This window comes from Xiphias gladius, chromosome 11 (assembly GCF_016859285.1).
Source record: "Xiphias gladius isolate SHS-SW01 ecotype Sanya breed wild chromosome 11, ASM1685928v1, whole genome shotgun sequence".
NCBI classification, from domain to species: Eukaryota; Metazoa; Chordata; class Actinopteri; order Istiophoriformes; family Xiphiidae; genus Xiphias; species Xiphias gladius.
In genome coordinates this window covers 19182539-19204258 of record NC_053410.1, presented here as the reverse complement: position 1 = coordinate 19204258, position 21720 = coordinate 19182539, and the positions used below count along the sequence as shown (strand labels likewise).

The following is a 21720-nucleotide window of genomic DNA, read 5'->3' as shown; positions in this document are numbered from 1 at the left end:
CAGATCAGCCAATCCTGTGCTGCTAAGGCGTTTCCATCGACCGTGCCATCCAATGGGAGATTGGACCTTTGGGAGAGGCGGGGTTACTACGGCCATCAATCATTCTCAGGAGGCGGGGAGAGGATCACAGAAAGAGCTAGGCTAGAGGAGCTACTCAACAAGAGAAACAGCAGGGCTCTGCGAAAACGACTTTTACCCATCCGCATCCAACATCAACCGGGAGCCTGCAGACGACGTTAAAACCTGTCAGATTTCTCACATAAATGTTCCTATGGATTACTAATACACTTTCGTCGAAAAACAGAAGTGTTTCTCAACTTGACAGCATAGGTAAGCCTGCTTTTGTTCGGCAAAGCCATCATTATTTTGAACATTTTTACTAGCTTGCTTCCCTGCTGCTACCAAGCCAACCTTGACGTTAGCTAACTTGTTAACTAATGCTGTGATGTGTTTAGGGGGATTTAAGGAAATTAATGAATTAGGCGACTGGGCAGCAAAAAGGCGACGGTCGAGAATACCGAGAAAACTTGGTCAGCTCGATAGCAAAGTTATTCTGTAGCCAAGCAAATTAAGCTGATGAGCACTGTGAAAGGTTATGCTACTCCGGGTCTGAATAGTTTCAAGCTTGCTGGACGAGCAAGCTTGTGTTGTTGAGCGGAGGAATCCTCGGGGAGGTTGTCGTCGAGCAGCGCCTGTCATGGTGTTCCCTAATAGCCGTCAAAAGTAATATTACACGAAGCCATTGGCGACCTGTATAAGCCTGACATTGTCGCGGGATGTGAATCGTCGACCAGCGACTAATCGATGTAGTTTCACAGGTAAACTGCATTGTCAGGCTTTTCTTTTGTGCCACTAGTATCGTTAGCTTCTCACGATTGACTTGTCCAGTGTGGGTTGGAGCAGATCGGCTACCTTGTGTCAAGGAACTCACCCGTTTGATCAGTTGTGGCATTATAACCAGATGCGAAGTGGACTATTTTCCCTCTGCTAGAGAGGACTTATGTTATTCTCACTGTTGTGCGTGCGTGACCAGTGTTTTTTCGCACATTTGCGTAACAGGCAACATCACCTCTGATAAACAGACTGAGTAGGAATCATTACTGAAGGGTTTTAAATGGGCTCGGTGCATTAGTTAACCGCGGTGCCAGGTCTTACGACCGGGGGAACGACGGTCGAGGCTCGGGCTGTTTGTGTGCATTATTGTTGTTGGTGGTCAGTCACTCACTCGCAGCGGCTAGTCTAGCAAATTGTCTGGGGCGGATGACATTGTATCCTCCGCGATCATTCACCGCGACCAAGACCCACTGGGAGGGTTGCGACCTTGGCTTCTCTTACAACAATAAAATGTTGTAGATATTTAGGCGATGTCGTGGCGTTAAAAGTCTTCGTGTATCTTGACCTTGTTGCGAACCGTTCCACCGACTTGTTTCTTTGTCAGAAGCAACCTCACTCAACGTTACTCAGTGAGCAGTCAGCGAAATGCCAGACCCGCCGATAAGGGGAACATTTTGTGAAGAAAAAAAAAAGTGACTTTCAGCGGGGCTGCACGACCGATTCTCGTTCAACTTAACGCTGTTACCACGACACTGCTGTAATATGCCATTTCTCTAAAGGTCTGGCTCGCTGGCTGTGTTTGTCTGCCCATAAGCAGTGTTGTTATCGCTCAATTTTTTGCTGTCGAGTGTACTCTCCGCATAGAGCAGCGCACCGAGACAACGGAGAGAAGCGAAAACGAAAACGATCGGTCTCGGAGCAGTTTAAAAAAAAAAAAAAAAGACAAACAAACAAACAAACAAACAAAAAACCCCCAAGAGATTTCGTCTCCGAGAGAGAAATGGCTCTGACAGGGGCAGGTGAATTGCCACCGCCGTTCCCGCAATTCTTTAGCGTTTGTGCGCTGAAGTGTTCTCCCTTTTTTAGCCGACTGTCAGCTACAGAAATGGCGTCATCCTCTGCTGTAGTGTTGCTATAGCCAGTGCAGTGCAGACAGCGGGCTCACCACGCCGCCGTACTCAGAGCAGCCGAGCGGCTTTCACGGCATCTATCCCCCTCGTCCCAAACGGCTACATTATCCGTGCATTCGTGTAGCCCAGGAGAGGAAGTCGTCTCTCTGGCTGGCGACTGGCTACTTTGTGTTTGCTCGCCCTTTGCTAGCCACAGGCCAGTTCTGACTGCTGACTGACTGACTACAGTACACTGGGCATTACATAAACGGCTTTAGGGGCTCTGCGAATGGGAGAGATCACGCCTGCCACGGTTTACTTTGCAGCACAGATATTGTTGGGAATGTGGCTCGATAGCTCGAGCACACATACCGCTGGCCTATTGCATTAGTCAGGATTATTTAAGCAAATGATCTTTAAACTTTTCTTAAATCGGTTACAACCTCAATTCAGGATGAACCCCGCAAATTCCCGAGAGGAGATTTCATGTGCGGACGATGTGTTTGGTTTTTTTTTCGGTGTTGTTTTTTTCCAAGCAATGTAAAGTGTGCATCTACCGCCCAGCTTTTTCATGGCATCCAGGAGTGTAGCAGAAGCAGAAGTGATGTCATCATAACATAACCGTGCCTTGTTGTGGCTGACTGAAGTTGGCACTATCTGTGATGCCTAACAGCTTCTCCAACCTCTGTTTTCAGCCTCAGATTCGTTACACTGGTCACCTAGAGGACTCATTGAGAGATGAAGGTATGTTCACTAATTCTTATTGCGTGGGTTTAAGGCCACGGGAAACTCAATCACTCCATCGCTACTACTTCTGCATTTTCCAGTCTTAGCTCATTTTCATTTAACTCCTGTACAAACATGCCTTAACCAGGCAAATCAAACATAACACCATGCATGTAATATCAGTATTTTATATGCACGGTTTCATCATTTTGTTCTCATGAATAAGGCTATTCTGAACTTGTACTAAATCATCAGTTTTGGTCTTGTTCAAACACAGGGAGGCAAGTGTCTTGGACGTAGGCCAAAGTAATACATTTATTTGATAAGAATAATATTGAGTTTCCAGTGGCTTCAGTTGTATTTGCAAACACAATTTGTGAACTGTAATTCAGATGTTATGCTTTTTTTATGTTATGTTATTGCATTATAGGCTGAGTTGGGCCTGGAAGTGTTGCGATATATGTGAATTTCATTTTAAAAACTGCTTTCATAGAGTGTCTAATCTTAATCCACGATAAAGGTATGGTGCATAATAATGTATGAATAACAGACTAAATGAACCATGAAATTCACAAAATATTCAAAAGCTCTGGCATCATTTCCTTCAGCCCTATTCAATTTGAACAAGTCACAGCTGTCATTGTTTGGGAAATAGGCTGTTATACAGGGTATTTAATCTTTTCCTATAGTTTCAGTGGATCACAGTTGTGACGGCTGTTATGCCTGGAGACTCTTGTGTCTTAATGTGTCATTTGTTGCCATGTAAGCAGTATGTCGAATCATAACTTTGCAAAGTTGTTCCACTTTTAAATTAATTGGTGTGAAACTAAGATTGAGTGTGTGTATTTTTAGTTACATTTTTATTTAGGACCCATCACATATAGTTTAACAGGATCGTTGGGAAAAGAATAAAGCAAGTAGAAGATGTGAGCACTTTAATATGCTTTGTGATGGGAGAGTTAGTGCTGGATAAAATATAAGCAGCTCTGTTGATGATTTGTAGTCACTTTGCCTCTAACTGTGTTATACTTATTGTGGTAAATCTATACCACAACCCAGTAATAGACATGTTAGCATTCTACCAAAGTATCCAATTAAATATAGAAACACACTGGGTTAGCAGATACCTCCTAATTCAAACCTTAGGCTAGCTCTGCTGCTTAATTTCCTACAAGTGTCTACTTGAGTAAAGCCTAATATATGAAAATTCATTAAACAGTTGTGGTTAGTGGCCATGACAGTTTCGCAGTCATTATTCTCTCCAACTGGATAGCAGTAACCTTACATTAGGTGGTTTTTGTTGTTGTTATTATTACTATTATTATTATTATTATTGTTATTACATTTGTCTATCCATATAACCGCTGTCAGGAGTGAAGCATTCACACTGACATTTCTGGTTTAATGTTGTAGCATTTGTTTTGTTGAGTTGCCTGGCTCTTTTGATGATTGAGGTGTGCTCACTTATTTTACTGCTCTGTATTAGCACTGTCAGAATCGGCCAAAAATTACATTTGATTATTCCTTCAAAAAAACAAACAAACAAAAAAAAACACATAGGTTCAAACCTTTTTAAATGTCTGTTTTTGAGCATCATGTCCATAAGAAGTCAAGCCAATACAACAAGAGACATAACTATGTTGGGTGCATATTTTTGAGTGCACTCAGGTTGCTACTACTGGAATCACAGGATAACTGTAGCTGACATAGCTTGCGTACAACTTTAACCTGAGGTTCCACAACTTTGCCGTCTACTGACCAAAATCCAGAGTATTTCCAAACTGAGCGAGTTGGGTTGTGGACTCCCTGCCATATATAATCAAATTTAGAATAGACAGCCCCACTTTGTATAGGAGCATCTGCTCAATGCCTAAACTGTTAATGTTCTGTGACTAGGACAGTGTTTCATTATGTTCACTTAGCATTTCATGTCTCTTTGGCTCAAAGTCCACAGCCTTTCTTCATCAACTGCACACACTGTTGGCACTGTGTGCTGGACATCATAAAAGTGGACTAATGTGATGGATAATTGTTTCAACTCTTTAGTCTGATCCATCTAATAACTTGATCTGAAAATATCGTGTAAATGCCTATGCCGGAATAAGTAAAGTCCTCACTTGAATAGAAGTAATGTGATGCACTCAACTATTGCAGTTTGTCCATGACCTTGGTAACCTAGACAAGATTTAATAAAAACATCCCAAGCCTCAATACCAGCAGTGCAAGCCCATACTAAATATTCTAGTTTCATTTCAGGTTCAAGGACAGTCTCGTGATGTCTATGACATCCATCCACTCAATCCATTAGTCTACATGCATGAAATTGTGTGAAAAGACACTGGTACTTCCAAGAAATCCTCAAAACATGACCTTACACAACGACCACTTTTAAAACATTTTGACTTACCATATATGTGACTATGTGGTATTGCATTTAAATTAAAGGGGCACTCCACAGATTTTACTTATGAAGTTTAGTTCTCCTGTCATGTACTACTCAGCCTGTAAAAACAGCTGTGCAATAACTTCTGTGTCTCTGGAGGAAAAATAACCCTGATGAGGTCATTAGGGTTATCTCAGCTTGGCCTTGAGACTGAAAGTTTAAAACATAAAGCGTATGTTACAAAATACGGCTGTGATGTTTGTAAGAATTTAGAAAGCATGGGAGGTCTACTGAAAGATGCTAAGGAGTTGCATCGTGGGAAATGTAAGAATTCATTGTTTTTGGAGCTTGACCAAGCTAGGGACTAAAATTCAGATATCTTGGCCTCTGCTGCTTTGATTTTGAGCATTCTGTTTTTAATATGTCTTACGAGTTCCCCTGACTTTAATGAAACTGCAATACTAAATTGTTGTAGTGCTCCTTTAATCAACTGCTTATCCAGAGTTGCTCCAAGGTTACCTGTAGAAATACATGCTGTTGAGTGAGAAGGGAATTGTTTCAGTCTGTGTGCTTGCTGGTCGAATTGTAGGTATTTCATTGGTGTTTGGTGTTGAAGCCATCAAGATAACATAATAGTGTTTAAGTGTTAATGAAGTACTGAGTCCACATTGCAAGAAAGAGAGAGCTGTAACTCATTCAAAAGGAAAATGCATAAGAGTGTTTTGCATCATGGAGTTATTAATAGCTCTGTGGCCATATGTTTGGTAAGTGGTCAGGATGTAAAATTCTTTAAAACCATAAGCATTTGTGATTGACAAGAACTTGTCTGCAAAGTTATCATCATCATCCAAAATTCAAATGCGGTATTTCATTGCAATTTTTAATGCTCCGTACTGACGTGTCGGTGATACTGCAGGAGGAGTGGATTTGTTGGACTGCCCCAAATTTTGGGGAATAAGTGCATAAACAAAAGGTATTAAGATTGTTATTTTTTTGTTCTAGTTTAAAGTTTAAAGCTGCCATGGCATTGCCAAGGCAACTCCTGTTGAAGCACCAGCCACTGGAATTGTGGTGACTCTGGTTTGGACAAAGAGGTGATTCACAGCAGGATTATTGTACATGTGAGCTAGGCTGGGAGGGAGCTTAATTCTTTCCTGCATGCCTCTTCCATGTTCCTTTGTTCAGCCTACAAGCCTATTCATTATAGCACAATATAATGGGTCAAAAACTATTGTTTATAATATTTCAGTAATGCTGCCTGGTGCCTGAATGGTCTTTTTAAAAAGGTGCAGTTTCGTATTCTTATGCAGACATCAATACATTGTAATCCTCACAATGGAAATAATTGATTTGTAACACAGAAATTTAGTACACTTGATTTAATTTCTTTTCTTTCCATTTAAATGTTTATCTGTTATATCATCCCCTTTTCCACCACCCTGACCAGATACAACTGCTGAACATAAACCATTTTATGTTCATATCATCATCTTGCACTATTGTGTAACTTCAAACATACCGACATGCAATAGAGATGCATCCATCCTAACAACAGCATGTGTGTCATTTCAGCTCTAAGATGCGCAGAAACTGGATTAAATCCTGGGCAATGGCAACAGTAAAACAGTAAACTCTGATTTTCTTTTAAAGTTAAGAAATGCAGAGTGAGTGAGGTGAATTGTTGTTGTGAAAATAAGACACAAACTGAGACTCTGATCTGAACAGCAACGTGTAGACAGTAGCGAGCTTTGCCCATGATTTCAATTGTGTGTTGCCTGGTAATCTTATCTGCTTTTACATCATCTCTGCATCATCTCTGAGTTATGCTAATTATTAGTTATTAGCAGTGGTGGAAGAAGTAGTCAGATGCTTTTAAATAGCAACACTACTGTAAAAAAAAAAGTTACAAGTAAAAGTTTATTTATTCAAAATATGAAAAATGTTTCAAAACAGAAAAATGTTCTTAAAGTTTTAAAAGTAAAATCACTCATTATGCAGGGTGAACCCTGTCAGTGTTATATTTTCATATATCATGTTGATTTGTTATTACTGACGCATTAAAATATTAGCAGCATTTTAAGTACATGTTGTAGCTGGTCTGGGTACAGCAGATTCAAACTAGTTACTATTCTGTAGTTTAATCATTGATAATGTATCCTACATATAAAGCAATCATATATTTTGTATGTAAAATCTTAAAGTGCCTGCACACCCATAGTCCACTCACACAGGTATTTTCACTTACGATGCCGAATTCGACCTCCTGCCAGGCCAGTGTGGGAATGTAATAAAAACTCCCCAACCCATCTTTTCATTTTGTTTTTTTCTTGTCAGGGCGGCACATCTTACCCATCATGATTTTCATTAGTACATAGTTTGATGCAATCATGTAATTCCCTGCATAGCTACACCTACGGTAACATACACTTTTAGATGTCTGATGAAGACAATCCTGAAATAACAAACAAAATGGAGCTAGAATAGATGACTCGTCTTCATCTCCAAACACAAGATTCATCGTGACAGCATTGTTGCTATTGGATGACCATGCAAATTTGCAGGCTAGTGTTCAGCAAGGGTGAACTTTTGACTTGTGAATCTGCACAGGAAACACATTATTGAATGTGACGGTCACATTGGTTTAATGCAGAGACTGGTGCAAGTGGATCTTAATACATTAGCAAGATATTAGTATCTGCGTGCTTCTATGGGACAGCCACCCAGAAACAGCCTGTGGTCTGTTGAGCAAATGAACAGGGATTTCTTGAGCCCCTCCCTGATGACAGATATGAAATGAGGCCACACACCATAGTGAATTACAATCCACAGTTTACATGTAGTATGCGACAACTCTGCCATCAGTATTTTTTTTCTGCAGCTTTAACCTTTTGATAGCTGCCAGGAAATGTCTTTTTACTGAGCTATGGAATAAAATGCTATAGTCACTCAGGCTGTCCAAGAATTGCACTATAAGCAGCGGCTTATTTTCAACTAGCGCTCTGTGGAGTTGGCTGTTAAATTTTTCATGACCTGAGAGTCTTTATTGAACAGAAACGGATCTCATTCTACTGTTGCCAGTGTCACTCCAGTATATTTTGTTTTGGTAAAGCTGGAATGATTTCAAAGCTCTGACTGAATGTAGCAGCATTGCCTGTTTTGTTCCTCTGACTAGAAAGGCTTAAATACTGAGCAGGCTTTGGATCACTAGTAATCAGTGAGCTGCTAGTACTGTTTAAATTGTTTGTGTGATTCATCAGCCAGGACAGAAGTACTTTATGGCCAACAAACCTGGAGCGCCATCAGCTCTGGCATTTGCTTTATGCGGTTCCCTTTGTGAAGGCGAAAAAAGCTTTTATAGCATAAATAAATTTAAGTTTTATCTAATGTGATAGCTCTGCATGTCAGACTGATATTGAAGTAGACCATCCTTTTAATTACTACATGTCCCTTTGTGATGTATTTAGCCCAAGTCAAGATACAGTTTTTCAAGCCGTTTAGGTTTGTTTCTTTCCATGCCAACGGCAGGTGCGTTTTGTCATCCCATGCCAAGTCACATTTGTATGTGTTTAATCAAGCACGTGTGCCTGAAGAGTATTTTCCACAACACTGGCACTAGGTGAATAGCCAGAAAGCTGCTCTTGATTGTACTACTGCTATTACCATTTTGTTGACTTTTGCATGCAGTAGCTGAAGTGGTGCTTGAGGCTTCTGATAAATACTTCTGATATATACTTTTTTTTTTTTTTTTCTTTAATATGACAGAATCTTAGGTGAGAGCGGCTCTTGTTAGGGTGTTATTTTGAGTTGGCAAGAAGATGTCACACGTCACAAAGACGCAGGAATTCCGCCTCTCTGAGCTTAATCTTCTTTATTGGTTGATTTTTGTGAACGGGGGGAAACATTGTCTGTCGTTCAGCAATGAAAATAAAAAGAAGTAGCTAGTGTTTTGCTCTAGACAGCTGTAGGCTAAATGGTAATCCAAACCAGGGAATGGAATTCTCTTTCATAGTTTTAGCAGCATGCAGGGAGGTGGGGCATTATCGATGGAAACAACAAACCGTCCTCTATTTGTGTTGGCATGTGAGCATGACAAATGTAAATCTGGCCTCAGTAATGTGTTATCACCCTTGCCTTGTTAACTTGGCGAGGTTTGGCAGCCACAGCTGTCAAGATAACCCAAGTTTCCCTCTCTGACTCACCAGTATGACTCTTCTTTTAAGTAGAAGAAATGAACAGGCATAGAGCAGGGGAAGCAAAGGGAGATAAGTATTAGTATGAAAGATGAGCTGCAAAAGTGGTGTACACAGTGGCAGGCCAGCTTTGTTTTGAGGGCATGACTGACAAGAGAGTTGGTTAGCAAGTGGAAATGGCTGCTGCGTCATGTAAACCTGGTGTTGGCGAGTGCAGGCTGCACTAAAGACTAATGAGGTGTTTATCTGAGAGGTAGGGAGGCTGAAGTGCGCTGGACTCTGCCCCTGTATCCCATCTGTCAGAATCCCAGAGACACTGGAGATGAGGCACCCTCTCCTGGTTTGACCGTGTAAAGCTCACAGCCTTCTTAACACAGAGGATGCAATATGTCGACTTGTCAACAAACATGTTTCTGTACTACTTTTATTTTTTCAGTTTGAGTTAGGTTTCGGACAGATGAGTGTTAGATTTAGTATAATTTTACTCTGCAGTGATTTTGATAAAAGGAACATCTCGTCACTTCAGCATCTAACCAGAGTGGACAGAGTTCCCCTTCAGTTTACTTTAAAGTAAACAGAACATCCTAACAGTTCTTTGTTCGCAGAGCTGAACTGGATTACAGTTGGCAAGCAACCATACTTATTTTTAGTACACAGTACTTTATCTACTTCTACTTTTTATCAGTCAGAGGATCCTAGTTGCATGCCAGGCAATCTCTGGTTGTCCTGCATCACAATTTGGCAGACAGTTAATGTAATAGTAGTAGTCTGCCGATCCAGATAATCTTCACCTCTGTTGATGTCTCATAACTGAGTATTATCAGATTATCTTCTTGGTTTTGTGGTGTGAGTGTGTGGCCCAAAATTGCTAGATGCTTTATTTGTCTGTCAGATAAGATTAATGAGGGATATGAAACCCTTACGTTCATTTGGATAATTGGCCCGTGTATTTTTAATCATACTGCTGTTTTACCCGTTACTCCAATTTATCAGGAAGGGCAAAATTTTCCCCCTGCATATGCTGTGAATTTAATGCCCTTAATGTTACAGTATTTATAGTATCCATGGAGAGAGGGGTGTCAGTATAGACCGTCAGAATAGCTTCTATCTTGAAGTTCAAATGCAGTATTCAGTCAGTGGTAAGAAGTGTGTTGCACCTGCAAAATGTTGCTGGAATATTGGCAAAGAAACTATTTTTCTTCTTTTTTTTCCCCCCTAAAGCTGCTGTTCTCACTACTGCTGACGCACTCCATCAATGTGGAACTCTTCTATAAAACTCTTGGCTGCTATTTATTGTTGTTGTTTTTTTGTTTTTTTTCCTTTTTCTTTTTCATGCCACTCAAGGGTTTGCTCACGTGCAATACCTTAGGAACATTTTAAAGTGTTTACACGAAGGCAGTAGGTCATTTTAAACAGCTAGTGTACCCCCCTGAGTTAAAGTAAATAAGGATTCGTGAAGTTGATAAAACCAGCTACAGGAGCAGATTGCTTTGGGCAAACAAATATGTTGACCTGCAAACCGTTAAAACACGTCAAAGATCTCATATTCACAGACGTGGACTTTTCAGTCCTTAAAGTGGTTCTCTCATGGCACAAGTATGTGCCACAGAGGCCTACAGCAGCTGGTGTCAGTGATTAGTTCCTCCTCACTGGTTAGAGTGCTGCTAAACGCTGTTGTAGTTTTTAGTTCAGAATGGCAACCTGTACACTCTTCGCCCTCCTCACGGGGGAACAGTGACTAGCTGTTATGAATGTAGACACGGTCTATAAGATTTATGTTTGTGATTGTAAAAAAAAAAATAATAATAATAATAATTTTTTTTTTTAAATTATAGAGTTGACATGTCTTACTGAGTCTTACAAGTAACAAATGTGTAGTATGAAATCTAGAGCCATCTTTCTGTGGTACATTTTGTAAATAACCTGATGTTAAATTGTTAGGGAGCTTGTTCATTACACTGGGCATTACTACACTATATTCATTCACTCAGAAAGTAGGAAGATGTGTTTTCTTGTTCAGTGCACTGCTTAAAAAATGCAGCTTTGTGGTTTGGCATATTAGAGGAGGAGCTGATGTTAAAACCTGCAGTCAGAAGTATTGGCCAAGTGCACATATGACATACTCCAACTGGTCTTGACGTTTCCTGTCAGCAGGAAGTGTGTCCCACTTTGGGTCTTATTCTAGAAAGATGTCTAAATATACCACTGTTAGGTTGGGCCTTTTCTCGAGCCTTAGTGAAAAACCCTTAGTAAATTCATCTCCACACTGCATGAACCACAAACATCGTCTGCCCTAATCCACACACTGAAAGTCTGTTTTCTCTGTGTACCCTACCCTCCGCAAATCTGTTCTTGAGACGGGGGGAGGTTTGATAAACATCCAATGATGACACAAGATGGTGCTACGTGTTTCGGATAGCTTCTTCTTTGTAGTCATCAAAGCAGTAGTGAAGTGGCCTTTTTGTTTGCTCCCTCAGAGGCTTGTTTTCCAATACCCAGAGCAGATGGTATGTGTTTTCCATGGATGAATCACTGAGCCGGGTTGGTTTTGCGTAGCTGGCCTACACTATGTGAAGCCTGTATGTGTGTCGTCTTACTTTCGCTGTGAGAATACACCTGTGTCAGTAAGCTATATATATATATATATATATAATATATATATATATATATATATATACATATATACATATATACATATGAAGGCTTTGAACTCACTGGTTTTGTGTTTTTTTTTTTTTTTTTTTTTTTTCATATTTCCTCAGACACTGGAGGAGCCCCCCTACTTGACAGTAGGGACAGATGTGAGTGCCAAATACCGAGGGGCTTTCTGCGAGGCCAAGATCAAGACTGCCAAGAGGCTAGTCAAGGCCAAGGTAAGTCACATTTCAAAGTGCTCACGATCCAAAATTAAAAATTTATTGTCTCTGTGTTATGTGTGAAGTGGAATGCAGCAGGGTTAGGGGCTCTTGTCTTTGTTTGATCACACAGCTCAGCTTTATTATACATCCGGAGCAGTTAGATAGAAGACGGCCACAATTAAAAGGCATTGTCCAAAACATTCCTGTAGACACCGTGGTGGTTGGGATGATTAGAATGTGTTCATAATAGACTTATTCTGAGAATGTGCATTTAAATTACAGTATTTACTTGTCTCCAATGTTGCCAAAAATCCAGCTGCGTTGCTCACATGCTGGAGCACTACCACCTGGTCTTGGTTGTTAGTACCGCTCATACAGTTGAAACACTGATCAGGGGGCCCAGCTGTGACAGATGCGGGGTCTGGCAGAGCCCACCAGATCCCTGTCACATTCTCAGGCATCCCTCTTGCCCACGGCTTCCACGTTTCCCCACTGGTTTTATGCCTTGCTGATGAAGGCATTGCATGATGCACGTAGTACAGTATCTCATTTCCCAGTGGGGCTGGAGCATCTGGATAATACAATAGAGACAGATCGCTTGTCTCTCGTTCTGCTAGAGTGTGTGGGAGGAACAAAGATTGGATGCTGGCTTTTTCACTGTGTCAGTGCACTATAGTTCCCCCTGTAGAGACAAAAGAGCAGTGATGTTCTGCCATTCTGGCGCACCAGCTGAAATCATCAAATGATGTGCCGTTTTGTCTCGTGGACAAACAACATGACAGAGCAGACCATGTGATGTTCTTAGTTTAAATACTATGGGCTAAAATGAAGCTAATAGGACAGTCTCGGCTCATAAATTAATTACCATACTAATTGGCTGAGTGTGGGGTTTGTTTTTGAGTAGCTGTAATGTGAATGTGAGCTCAGTCACACTAACGTTGAGACGTGGCAATTATTCAGTGGTTGTGAATCTGAATATTCCACTGTAATGAATTCCTCTTTAGCTCTTTGGTTCATTATTCTGTGTCTGCTTTTTTAACAGAGTTAATGGTTGCAGCATATGGTGCTGGTGTCTTTTGAGTGATTTTTTTTTTTTTTTAATGCTCAGTAAAAAGATCTGTGTGACATTGTTATTTATGACGATGATCTATACGAGAGGACCTTGTAAAAAGTCAATTAGCATCACGTCAGATCACTTCCTGTGAAAGGCTCAGCACACATGATCAGTCAGGACTACCCCATGGCACAGTAACAAGCAGTGTGTCAAAAAATGAATGCTGCATTACAGGCACAACGTGCTACATGTGCATAGTGCAAATAAAAGAATCTCTTGAATGAAAAGAAGTGCAATTTTATTTTCAAAAGCAGATCTCTACCTACAAAAAAACTAAATTCAAGGAATTCATTGAGAAAATTCAATGTAAATGTTCAATGGTGGTGGCTCTGCTGCCTCACCAGCAACTTCAGATTTGTTGTTGTGGTAATGTTACTACTGTTGTAATGTTGTGTTTTCCAAAAGGCAGCAAACAGCTGCCCCTTTATCCACGAGCCTTCCATCTGTGGGGTTGAATCCAAAATATTTCCACATGTTACTTCTCAGATGGTTTAGTGTCATTATAATCTGTTGAGCTCGCTTTGTAGTTTCCTCTGTTTTGCATGATGTGAATTTTTGAATTCAGACAGATCATTACAAATCAAATATTACATTTTTTTCCCCCTCCATGTTCAAATAGTAGTTTGAAATTTTGAGTAAAAAGTGATAGCCTTACTCCTGTTTGCTCTGAAGCAAATGTACTGAATTGTGTGAATCTGAAGCAACAGGAGCCAAAAAAGGAGAGAGAGGGTCTGGAGGAAAATAAGTGAAACAACGCGAGTTGCTGTTTATTTTTGTCTGAGCCGTCACAAATATAGTCGGTGCTTGTTGTTAGCCAGGGATCATGTCCTTTTGCTGTTTATGGCCAAGAACACAGAATACACCTCTGCAGTCAAATTTGTTTGAATAAATCAAGATCAAAGTTCACTTTACATTGCTGTATTAACTAAACAGAAACATAACAGTCTTGCACTTTCAAATTGTGAAAATGCTCATTAACCAGTATGAATTTAGTATAGAGAAATATCCTGCAGCTTGATAATATTTTTAGGCTTTTTGTAAGAAGGAATCATGTAATATAATTGACTGTGAGCTCCTGAAAAAACCCTTTCACATTACATACATTTGCCGGACTAAAGCTCTGTTTTATCAGAAATATGGTTTCATATAATATTCCAATATTGGTTGTTAAGTTGAAGTGGTTACAGTCGGTTTTATGCAGACTTCTGCAAGAACCAAGCTCACAATTAGGAGGTTGTCAGAGGTTCTGTGTTATTGACGCTCTCTAGCTGGGTCTTTGGACAGCTAGAGTCCCCCTCCTTCTTACTGTAGAGAATGGAGGCCCCTGCTTGTCCCTGCGAGGAAAGGGATTCCTTTATTCCACCCTTGCAGGAATGTCATTATCTCCATAACTGAGGAAACGCTACCTCGGGATGCTTTTCATTCCTACTTTTCCCCTCCTCTTATTTTATGACCTGACAATTCAGCAGCATCGTACAGTATGTATTTCTTTCTTTCATTGTCTTGATCCTGCCTTCACGGCGAGACTTTGACTGCTGTTTCTGCTGTATATTTTAAACTGACTCGAGAGAGCATTGTCTGAATTTGTTACCTGCAGGCTTGTTTTCTGAGATGGGGTGCGTAACATCTTTTTCTGCCCTTGTCTGGCGGTTGATTCTAAACTAAATCACAGTCAATAAAAGTGGGACCAGTTCTCCATTATAATTATGTTACAATTTTACTAGCACACGCCCCTAAAATTTACTTTAATATCCCTCAGGAAACAGAAAAAAGAAGCACATGAGCATTTGGATCTATAAAGTAGGGAGAGGCATTTGTAATACTTAACAGCTTCTGTGCTTCTGGCTGCTTTGACACTTTTCACACATGCTCCTTGGAAAATCTGTGACAGTAAATGGCTGCAAGTGTGTGTGTGTCTGTCTCTGTGGGTGTGGGGGTGTGTGGGCGTGTGTGTATTTGTGGGTGCGGGTTTGTGTGTGTGTGTGTGTTTGTGTGTGTGTGTGTGTGTGTGTGTGTGTGTGTGTGCGCGCGCGCATGCCTGCCTTATGGTCGTTTCTGTCACTCAGTGTTTCCAGGTCGCCATGCAGATGCAAGATTACCACAGCGTGATCAGATTATGATCTACCATGGCTCACTTAGGGGAGGCTGCAGATGCATACAGGCGGAGGGTGGGGGGATGGTTAGTTAGTGTAGCCCCTAACATTCACAACAGCAATCCACCACAGCAGGTGCCAGCAGTCGCGGCACAGTTGCCAATTGGTGGTCGCTCACTCAACAATGCCAGAAATGAGCCATAGAATTTAATAGTCACACACATGCTGCTGCCTAATGACACCAAAAACCCTTCACCAGTTATCTCAAACCTAACCTATAACAAACCTGTCTAGCTGAAAGAGTCCATCATTGTAATCAGTGTATCGCAGTTATAAAGTCCAGCAGTGTTAGTAGGGACGTGCTTCCTCTTCGAAGTGGAAGATTGATGTGGCCCAGTCAGGCCTTTAGGGAATTGTTTGTTTATTCTCGTTACTGATTCTCCTCCTCTGTTGCCTCCCCGTTCCCCAGGTGACCTTTAAACCAGATCTGTCCACAGCTGAGGTTCATGATGAAAACATCAAAGGACCTCTAAAGGTAAGGCAGGAAAGATGGAGGAGATGGATGTTGTGCTACAGTCAGAGAGAACATTGTCATTACACACACACAGGCATTGATTAACCTTAATTATATTGTTGTTCATGATCAATCTCTTTTGCGTAAACTTCAAATTATGTCACATGTTTTAGTTATACTTCCTTTTGTATCCTCTCCCCCTTCTCTCTCATAGTGAATTTAGAAAAAGCACAAGAGCATCTGTCAATGAAGCATTCGCTTTGCAATTTAATTTCAGTCCATTAGGATTCTTGTAGCAGCAATGTGCCAAATAACAGCAGTGAATCCATTCAACAGGTGGGTGCTGTTGTAGAGGTGAAGAATCAAGATGGAGTTTACCAGGAGGCCACAATTAACAAGCTGACCGATGCTAGCATATATACTGTTGGTAAGTCATTAACAAACCACCTGCTTTTCCTCCTGTCTCAGACTTGTACTCTCTAGCTTGTAAATACATCTTTGTGTACAATGAAAATTCCAAAGGGTTTTCAGGGTTTGTGTTACCTTTGCCTAAGCGCTATACTTAAAGTTGTTGTCAGAACCATCTTCCATAGTTGATTTCTCACAGTGCAGGTTTTTGTTTTTTGTTTTTTGTTTTTTTTGGAGGGGGACGGGGGCTTATTACTTATCTGATTGGAAGGTTTACGGGCACAGGGTGTCGTATGCTTTACAGATTGTAAAGCACCTTGAGGCATATTTTGTGATTTCTAATTTTGGGCTATAAATGAAAGGCACTATGACTTGATCCCCAAACCATCAATTCAGACCATTACTGGTTTTTGTGGATTATTAAAATGCCCAGTAAAAATCAAACTGCACACACATTATGTTTCCATTTAATTACATTCCAAAATAATGTCTAGTCCAAAGCAACTAACGTGGCAAGAAATAGTGGACAAGACAAACTCATAAAACTGTTAAACAAAAACTTTAATGTGATAGTATTGATGAACAACGAAAAGTTGTTTTTTTTTTTTTTTTTAAGAATTTAACTTTAGTTTTAGGTAGCTTCAGAGGTTGATTGAGCTATAACAGAAGTTTTTGGACTGTGAGAGGTGCCATCCCAGGCAACACATAGACATGATACACGTAGTCTTAGATTCAACGTGATTTACTCTTCCTGAGGATATCAGTATCTCTGATGTCCATCGCAAATAAATGTAAATAAATCTGCTTAGGAATTAAAGAATTAAGCTCCTTATAACTCCAGAGCTTGATTGAGAATCATTACATTTTTAACTTTTCTTTTCGTTTTCCCAGAGTCGAAGGTAACGTTCTCAAATTGCTTGTTTTGTTCGACCAACATTCTAGCCCATCAGAGATATTCAGTTTGCAATTACATAAAACAAAGCAGCAAATACTCATATTTGAGGAGCTGGAACTAGCATAGTGTTGGAATTTTTGCTTGAAAAATTAAATTGAGTATTAAAGCTGCTGCTCTAGTTTCAATTTGTAACTGCAAGTCTATCAAGCAAACACAGTTACAACGTTGGATAATCCAAAGCGTACAGTGTAGAGGCTGCTGCTCAGATCCGCAGTCTCTCAGCAGCTGTTTGTCGCTTAAGAGCGCCCATGGGGTGTTCCCCTGTCTTAAACTCTCATCCTTTCTGTCATCAGTGGGAAAACAATAAAAACAAGTCACCGCTGAAGTTACCTCAAGTGTTTTCCTTTCATTGTTGTTGCCAAGTAGATTTGAGCAATGAATAATGGGATTTAAGTATTTACACATCTGGGTTTGTCTTTGGGAGCGATGTGGCTGAAAGTGAAAGGAAGGTTCCTTAAGTGTCCTTATGTTTGTTATTATTATTATTATGTTTAGTGTTATTTGTTGTGGGTGCTTATTGTGAAAGTCCATGGAGATTTAATATCAGTTAATGCATCAGACACTTCCCCATGTTTCTCTTATTGTGCCATTTACTTCATTCTGTCTGGCAGAGGGTCCTTGAAGCTCTCATAGAGCCACAAGCTGAAAGCGACTCTGTCACTGTATCTATCAAAGCCTTAAAAGACGAGCATAATTTGTTTTTAACATATCCAAAAAAGCAAGTAGACATTTTGTAACTGTGTGTGTGTGTGTGTGTGTGTGTGTGTGTGTGTGTGTGTGTGTGTGTGTGTGTGTGTGTGTGTGTGTGTGTGTGTGTTGGACCCCTGGCTTACATACAGCAGTCTAAAAATTTCTCCCTTATCTCCACAGTGTTTGACGATGGCGATGAGAAGACCCTGAGGCGTTCCTCTCTCTGCCTGAAAGGAGCGCGTCACTTTGCAGAGAGCGAGGCAAGTATTGGGCTGTTCTGCAGTTTTTGTGGCTTTCTAGCGTAACAAAGCTCATTTGATAGTTTTTACCTAGTGACCAACAGTCTCACATCTCTACTCACAGTGCTCAAATGAAAACACTGCTCATAATTAGTCCCATATTGGCATTTAGAAGTTCAACTGTCAAATATTTCCAGGAAATGTAAACTGATATCAAAGCAAAGTGCGGGGTAAACCCCTCTACTTGTGACCAATGAAATCCCATGAAGAGAATTTCTTCAAGGTATATAGGATAAATCTTTAGTCTTCCAATTTAGTGTCTGACAAGTTGGCACTGAGGCTCTTTCTCCTCTGCAGACACTTGACAGACTCCCTCTCACCAACCCCGAGCACTTCGGCACACCTGTCATAGGCAAGAAGGGCAACCGCGGCCGACGATCGAACCCGATGTGAGTATTGTCCTCTGCCTCTCCAAGTCCTGCAGGGCTCATATCAAACCTAATATATCTGCGGTCTGTGATGCTGGTGGCGAGGGTTTTTCACTGCCCATCCACGGTCACGAGTAACAGGCTCCCCCATTTTTGAGTGTGCTGACAGCAGATGAACTGAAAGATTTACTCTCATCTCCTTCCCCTCATAAACAGCCCCTTAGGCCCGGCAGAGGTCAGCGTACTCGCTCCCTCCAGTTCCTTAATCGCGCCAGGCTCCTGTGTGAGTGTGCGTGTGCGTGTGCATGTATGTGCGTGCGTGCGTGCGTGCTGGAGAGTAAAATGTGAACATGGTATTGTCCTGCTGAATGTTTTGTTTGTTTTTTTTCTTCTCCCCTCCTTTGACTCAAATGTTCCAGTGGGTGTTTGTTGCTCTGATGTGCTGACTCCTGGTAGACTGCAGAGTTTTGATCAGGGATATAAGAACTACTGAGGGTTTTTTTTGGCCCTGGATATAATTATGACTCCACTATTTTGTAAAGAGGACTCTTTGCTACATAATCTAATTCTGACACCCATTGCTAATGGCACTTAGAGAAAAGTCAATACTATTCTAAACATTGATGCAATATTGACTTGGAGCGGTCCCAGCTGCACATTAGCACCTTGGACCAGTTGACTTCTTGTGCACTAATAGTCAGTTAACTGTCGAATAACAAGGACTAACAATGCAGCACAGATTGAGATTAAAAAAGATACATTGCTTGTTTTAAGAGTTTTTTTTTTCTACTGTTTAAATGAGTAGCTCAACCTTCTGGGGAAAATGCTAATTTCCTTTCTTGCTGAGGGTTAAATAAGAAGATTGATACTCTCATGTCTGTACCATAAAGACTGTTAATAGGGGGAAACAGGTAGCCTGCCAGAAGGTAACACACTAAATCTTGTTAGGTTGCCAGGCAACCAGCAGATTTTTTTTTTTTTTTAACATTTCAATTTTTGTACATATTAAACAAACAATATACATATAACATGTTAATTAATGAGCTTTAGAGGGGCTGGCAGTTGGAATTTTTTTTTTTTTTAACCTTTGGATGGAGTCAGGCTAGCTGTTTCCCCTGGTTTCCAGTCTTTTTGCTAAGCTAAGATAACCAGCTGCTGGCTACAGATTCATATTTAGCATACAGACATGGGTGCTATCAATTTTTTAATCTAACTTGCGGCAAGAAAGCAAATAAACGTATTACTCAAACTATTCATTTAAATTACTGTCTTAAAAGTAATGGTAACTTTTAATTGTTAACTAAATATAATATAAATGAAGCAAACTCTTTCCTAAATGAATTGTAGTCTCTTCTTCATTGAGTTGCTAGAGTGCTTTGTTTATAACTTTGATTCACAGATTAGTTGTTGTTGTTGGTGTTATTGTAGTAGTACTAGCAGTCTGGCTGATTTACTGCTCCTGAGTCATGCCAGAGAGTGTGTGTGTGTGTGTGTGTGTGTGTGTGTGTGTGTGTGTGTGTGTGTGTGTGTGTGTGTGTGTGTGTGTGTGTGTGTGTGTGTGTGTGTGTGTGTGTGTGTGTGTGTGTGTTGACATAGAGCTGTTCTCAGAACAGGCATAGAGAAGCATAAAAAGAAGACGGAGGATCTGTTTGCCTGCTGGTGCTGCTTGCATGGTCGCTGGCTGCCTGTCTGCTGGCTGCAGTCAGGGCCTGAGCATTCAGGATTCATGTCAGACAGCAGAGAATGAGCCGGCTCGTCAATAAACTGATCCTAATGAGGGAGCTCATCAGTAAAGCGGACCTTATGGTTCGCTGTGCTACATAATGATAAGACTAGAAAGTTTGCAGATGGTTTTGTTGTACTATGGATCGTTAGTTGGAGACTTTTGTGATGTTTTCTAGCTGAATAGCAGTTAAATGAAAAGGTGATTGGTCTGTATTGAGGCAGACCCAAGCAAAGTTTTTATACACAGTAGTGTGGATTTATTATGAAATGCCAATGTCTCCGCAGCACTATGAGCAACCAGAATGTTTTTCTCTCTTTATACTACACTCCTGTCCTTTCACAGTCAAATGTCAACACTTTCGGTATTAAATCTGATTAAGTTTAGGGATACACACCAGTCCCCATTGTTGCAGATCATATTTTGATGACATGTAATAGTTTTATAACTAACTGAAACTAGAGACTGGGACAGCTTTGTGTGCATCCAGCAACTATGAATTGAGCCAACCAATTGCATACACCATACTGAAACAGAGGAGTTGTGAATATTTTTACTAGGGCTGCAACTAATGATTATTGTCTTGATCAACTGATTAATCGTTTATAAAATGTCAGAAAAAGTGAAAAATGTCCATCACAATTTCGTAAAGCCCACGGTGATGTCATCACATTGCTTTTTTTGCCTGAACCACAGACCAAAAACTAAAATTGTTAGGTTTTAAATCAGATAAGACAAAGAAAAGCAGCAAATTGTCACAATTGAGAAACTGCAAGGAGGGAAGGTTTCACATGATAATAGTTTATTGCACTAAGCTGTGTGTAAATTGAACTGAATTCAAAAGTATGTGTTTATGAAAAACTACACGTTCACTGTACCTTTCTAAAGTGCGGCCCGTTGAGTAAACTTCTCTTTTCTCCCACAGTCAAGAAGAAGAGTTGTCTTCATCTTCCAGTGAAGAAGAGGAGAGCGATCAACGACAGAATGAGGATCTGTTCGGCAAAGTGGTCTGTGTGGAGGGGGTCGCCACCGGGGACAAAAAGAAGACCACCTGGTATCCTGCTCTGGTGAGCTCAGAGTCTCCCTTCCTTCACTGCTCTCTCCTCCTTCACTGTGAAGAACGGGGGCCACTGCTGCTGATCTTCTAGTACACTTACAGCTTTGTGCCACTTCATCTTAACGCCTCCTTATATAACCTCAGCACTCTGCAGGCAGGAATATGGTATCGTGTTTCACCCACAATTAAATGTTGAAAATGCTGCTGTTGCAGTTATAATGGCTGATTTCTATAATTAAGACAAACTGCCTGCAGTAGCAACCTGACTTCTGTAGTTTGAAGAATTTCTGAGAGCTAAACAGCTCGACTCTTATTTTGGAGGAAAAAGATATGACTTGTTTTCCCTGATGTGAGCAACAATGCAGTACAAACATTGGTTTGATGTTTTCAGTCTTTTCC

General features: G+C 40.6%; 1 protein-coding gene across 3 annotated transcripts in view; it reads left to right on the top strand.

Annotated features, from left to right (window-relative positions):
* The first annotated feature begins 131 nt into the window (after positions 1-131).
* arid4b (AT-rich interaction domain 4B) overlaps positions 132-21720 on the top strand; it is a 41585-nt gene continuing 19996 nt past the window's right edge. For 2 of the 3 annotated variants that reach the window (XM_040138821.1, XM_040138819.1), the window contains exons 1-8: positions 132-330; positions 2639-2687; positions 12005-12115; positions 15777-15842; positions 16158-16248; positions 18055-18134; positions 18471-18562; positions 21190-21331. In XM_040138821.1, the coding sequence (XP_039994755.1) occupies positions 2682-2687; positions 12005-12115; positions 15777-15842; positions 16158-16248; positions 18055-18134; positions 18471-18562; positions 21190-21331 (588 nt within the window). In that variant the 5' untranslated portion in view covers positions 132-330; positions 2639-2681. The remainder of the gene's footprint in view (positions 331-2638; positions 2688-12004; positions 12116-15776; positions 15843-16157; positions 16249-18054; positions 18135-18470; positions 18563-21189; positions 21332-21720) is intronic. The other variant, XM_040138822.1, reaches the window with a different exon arrangement.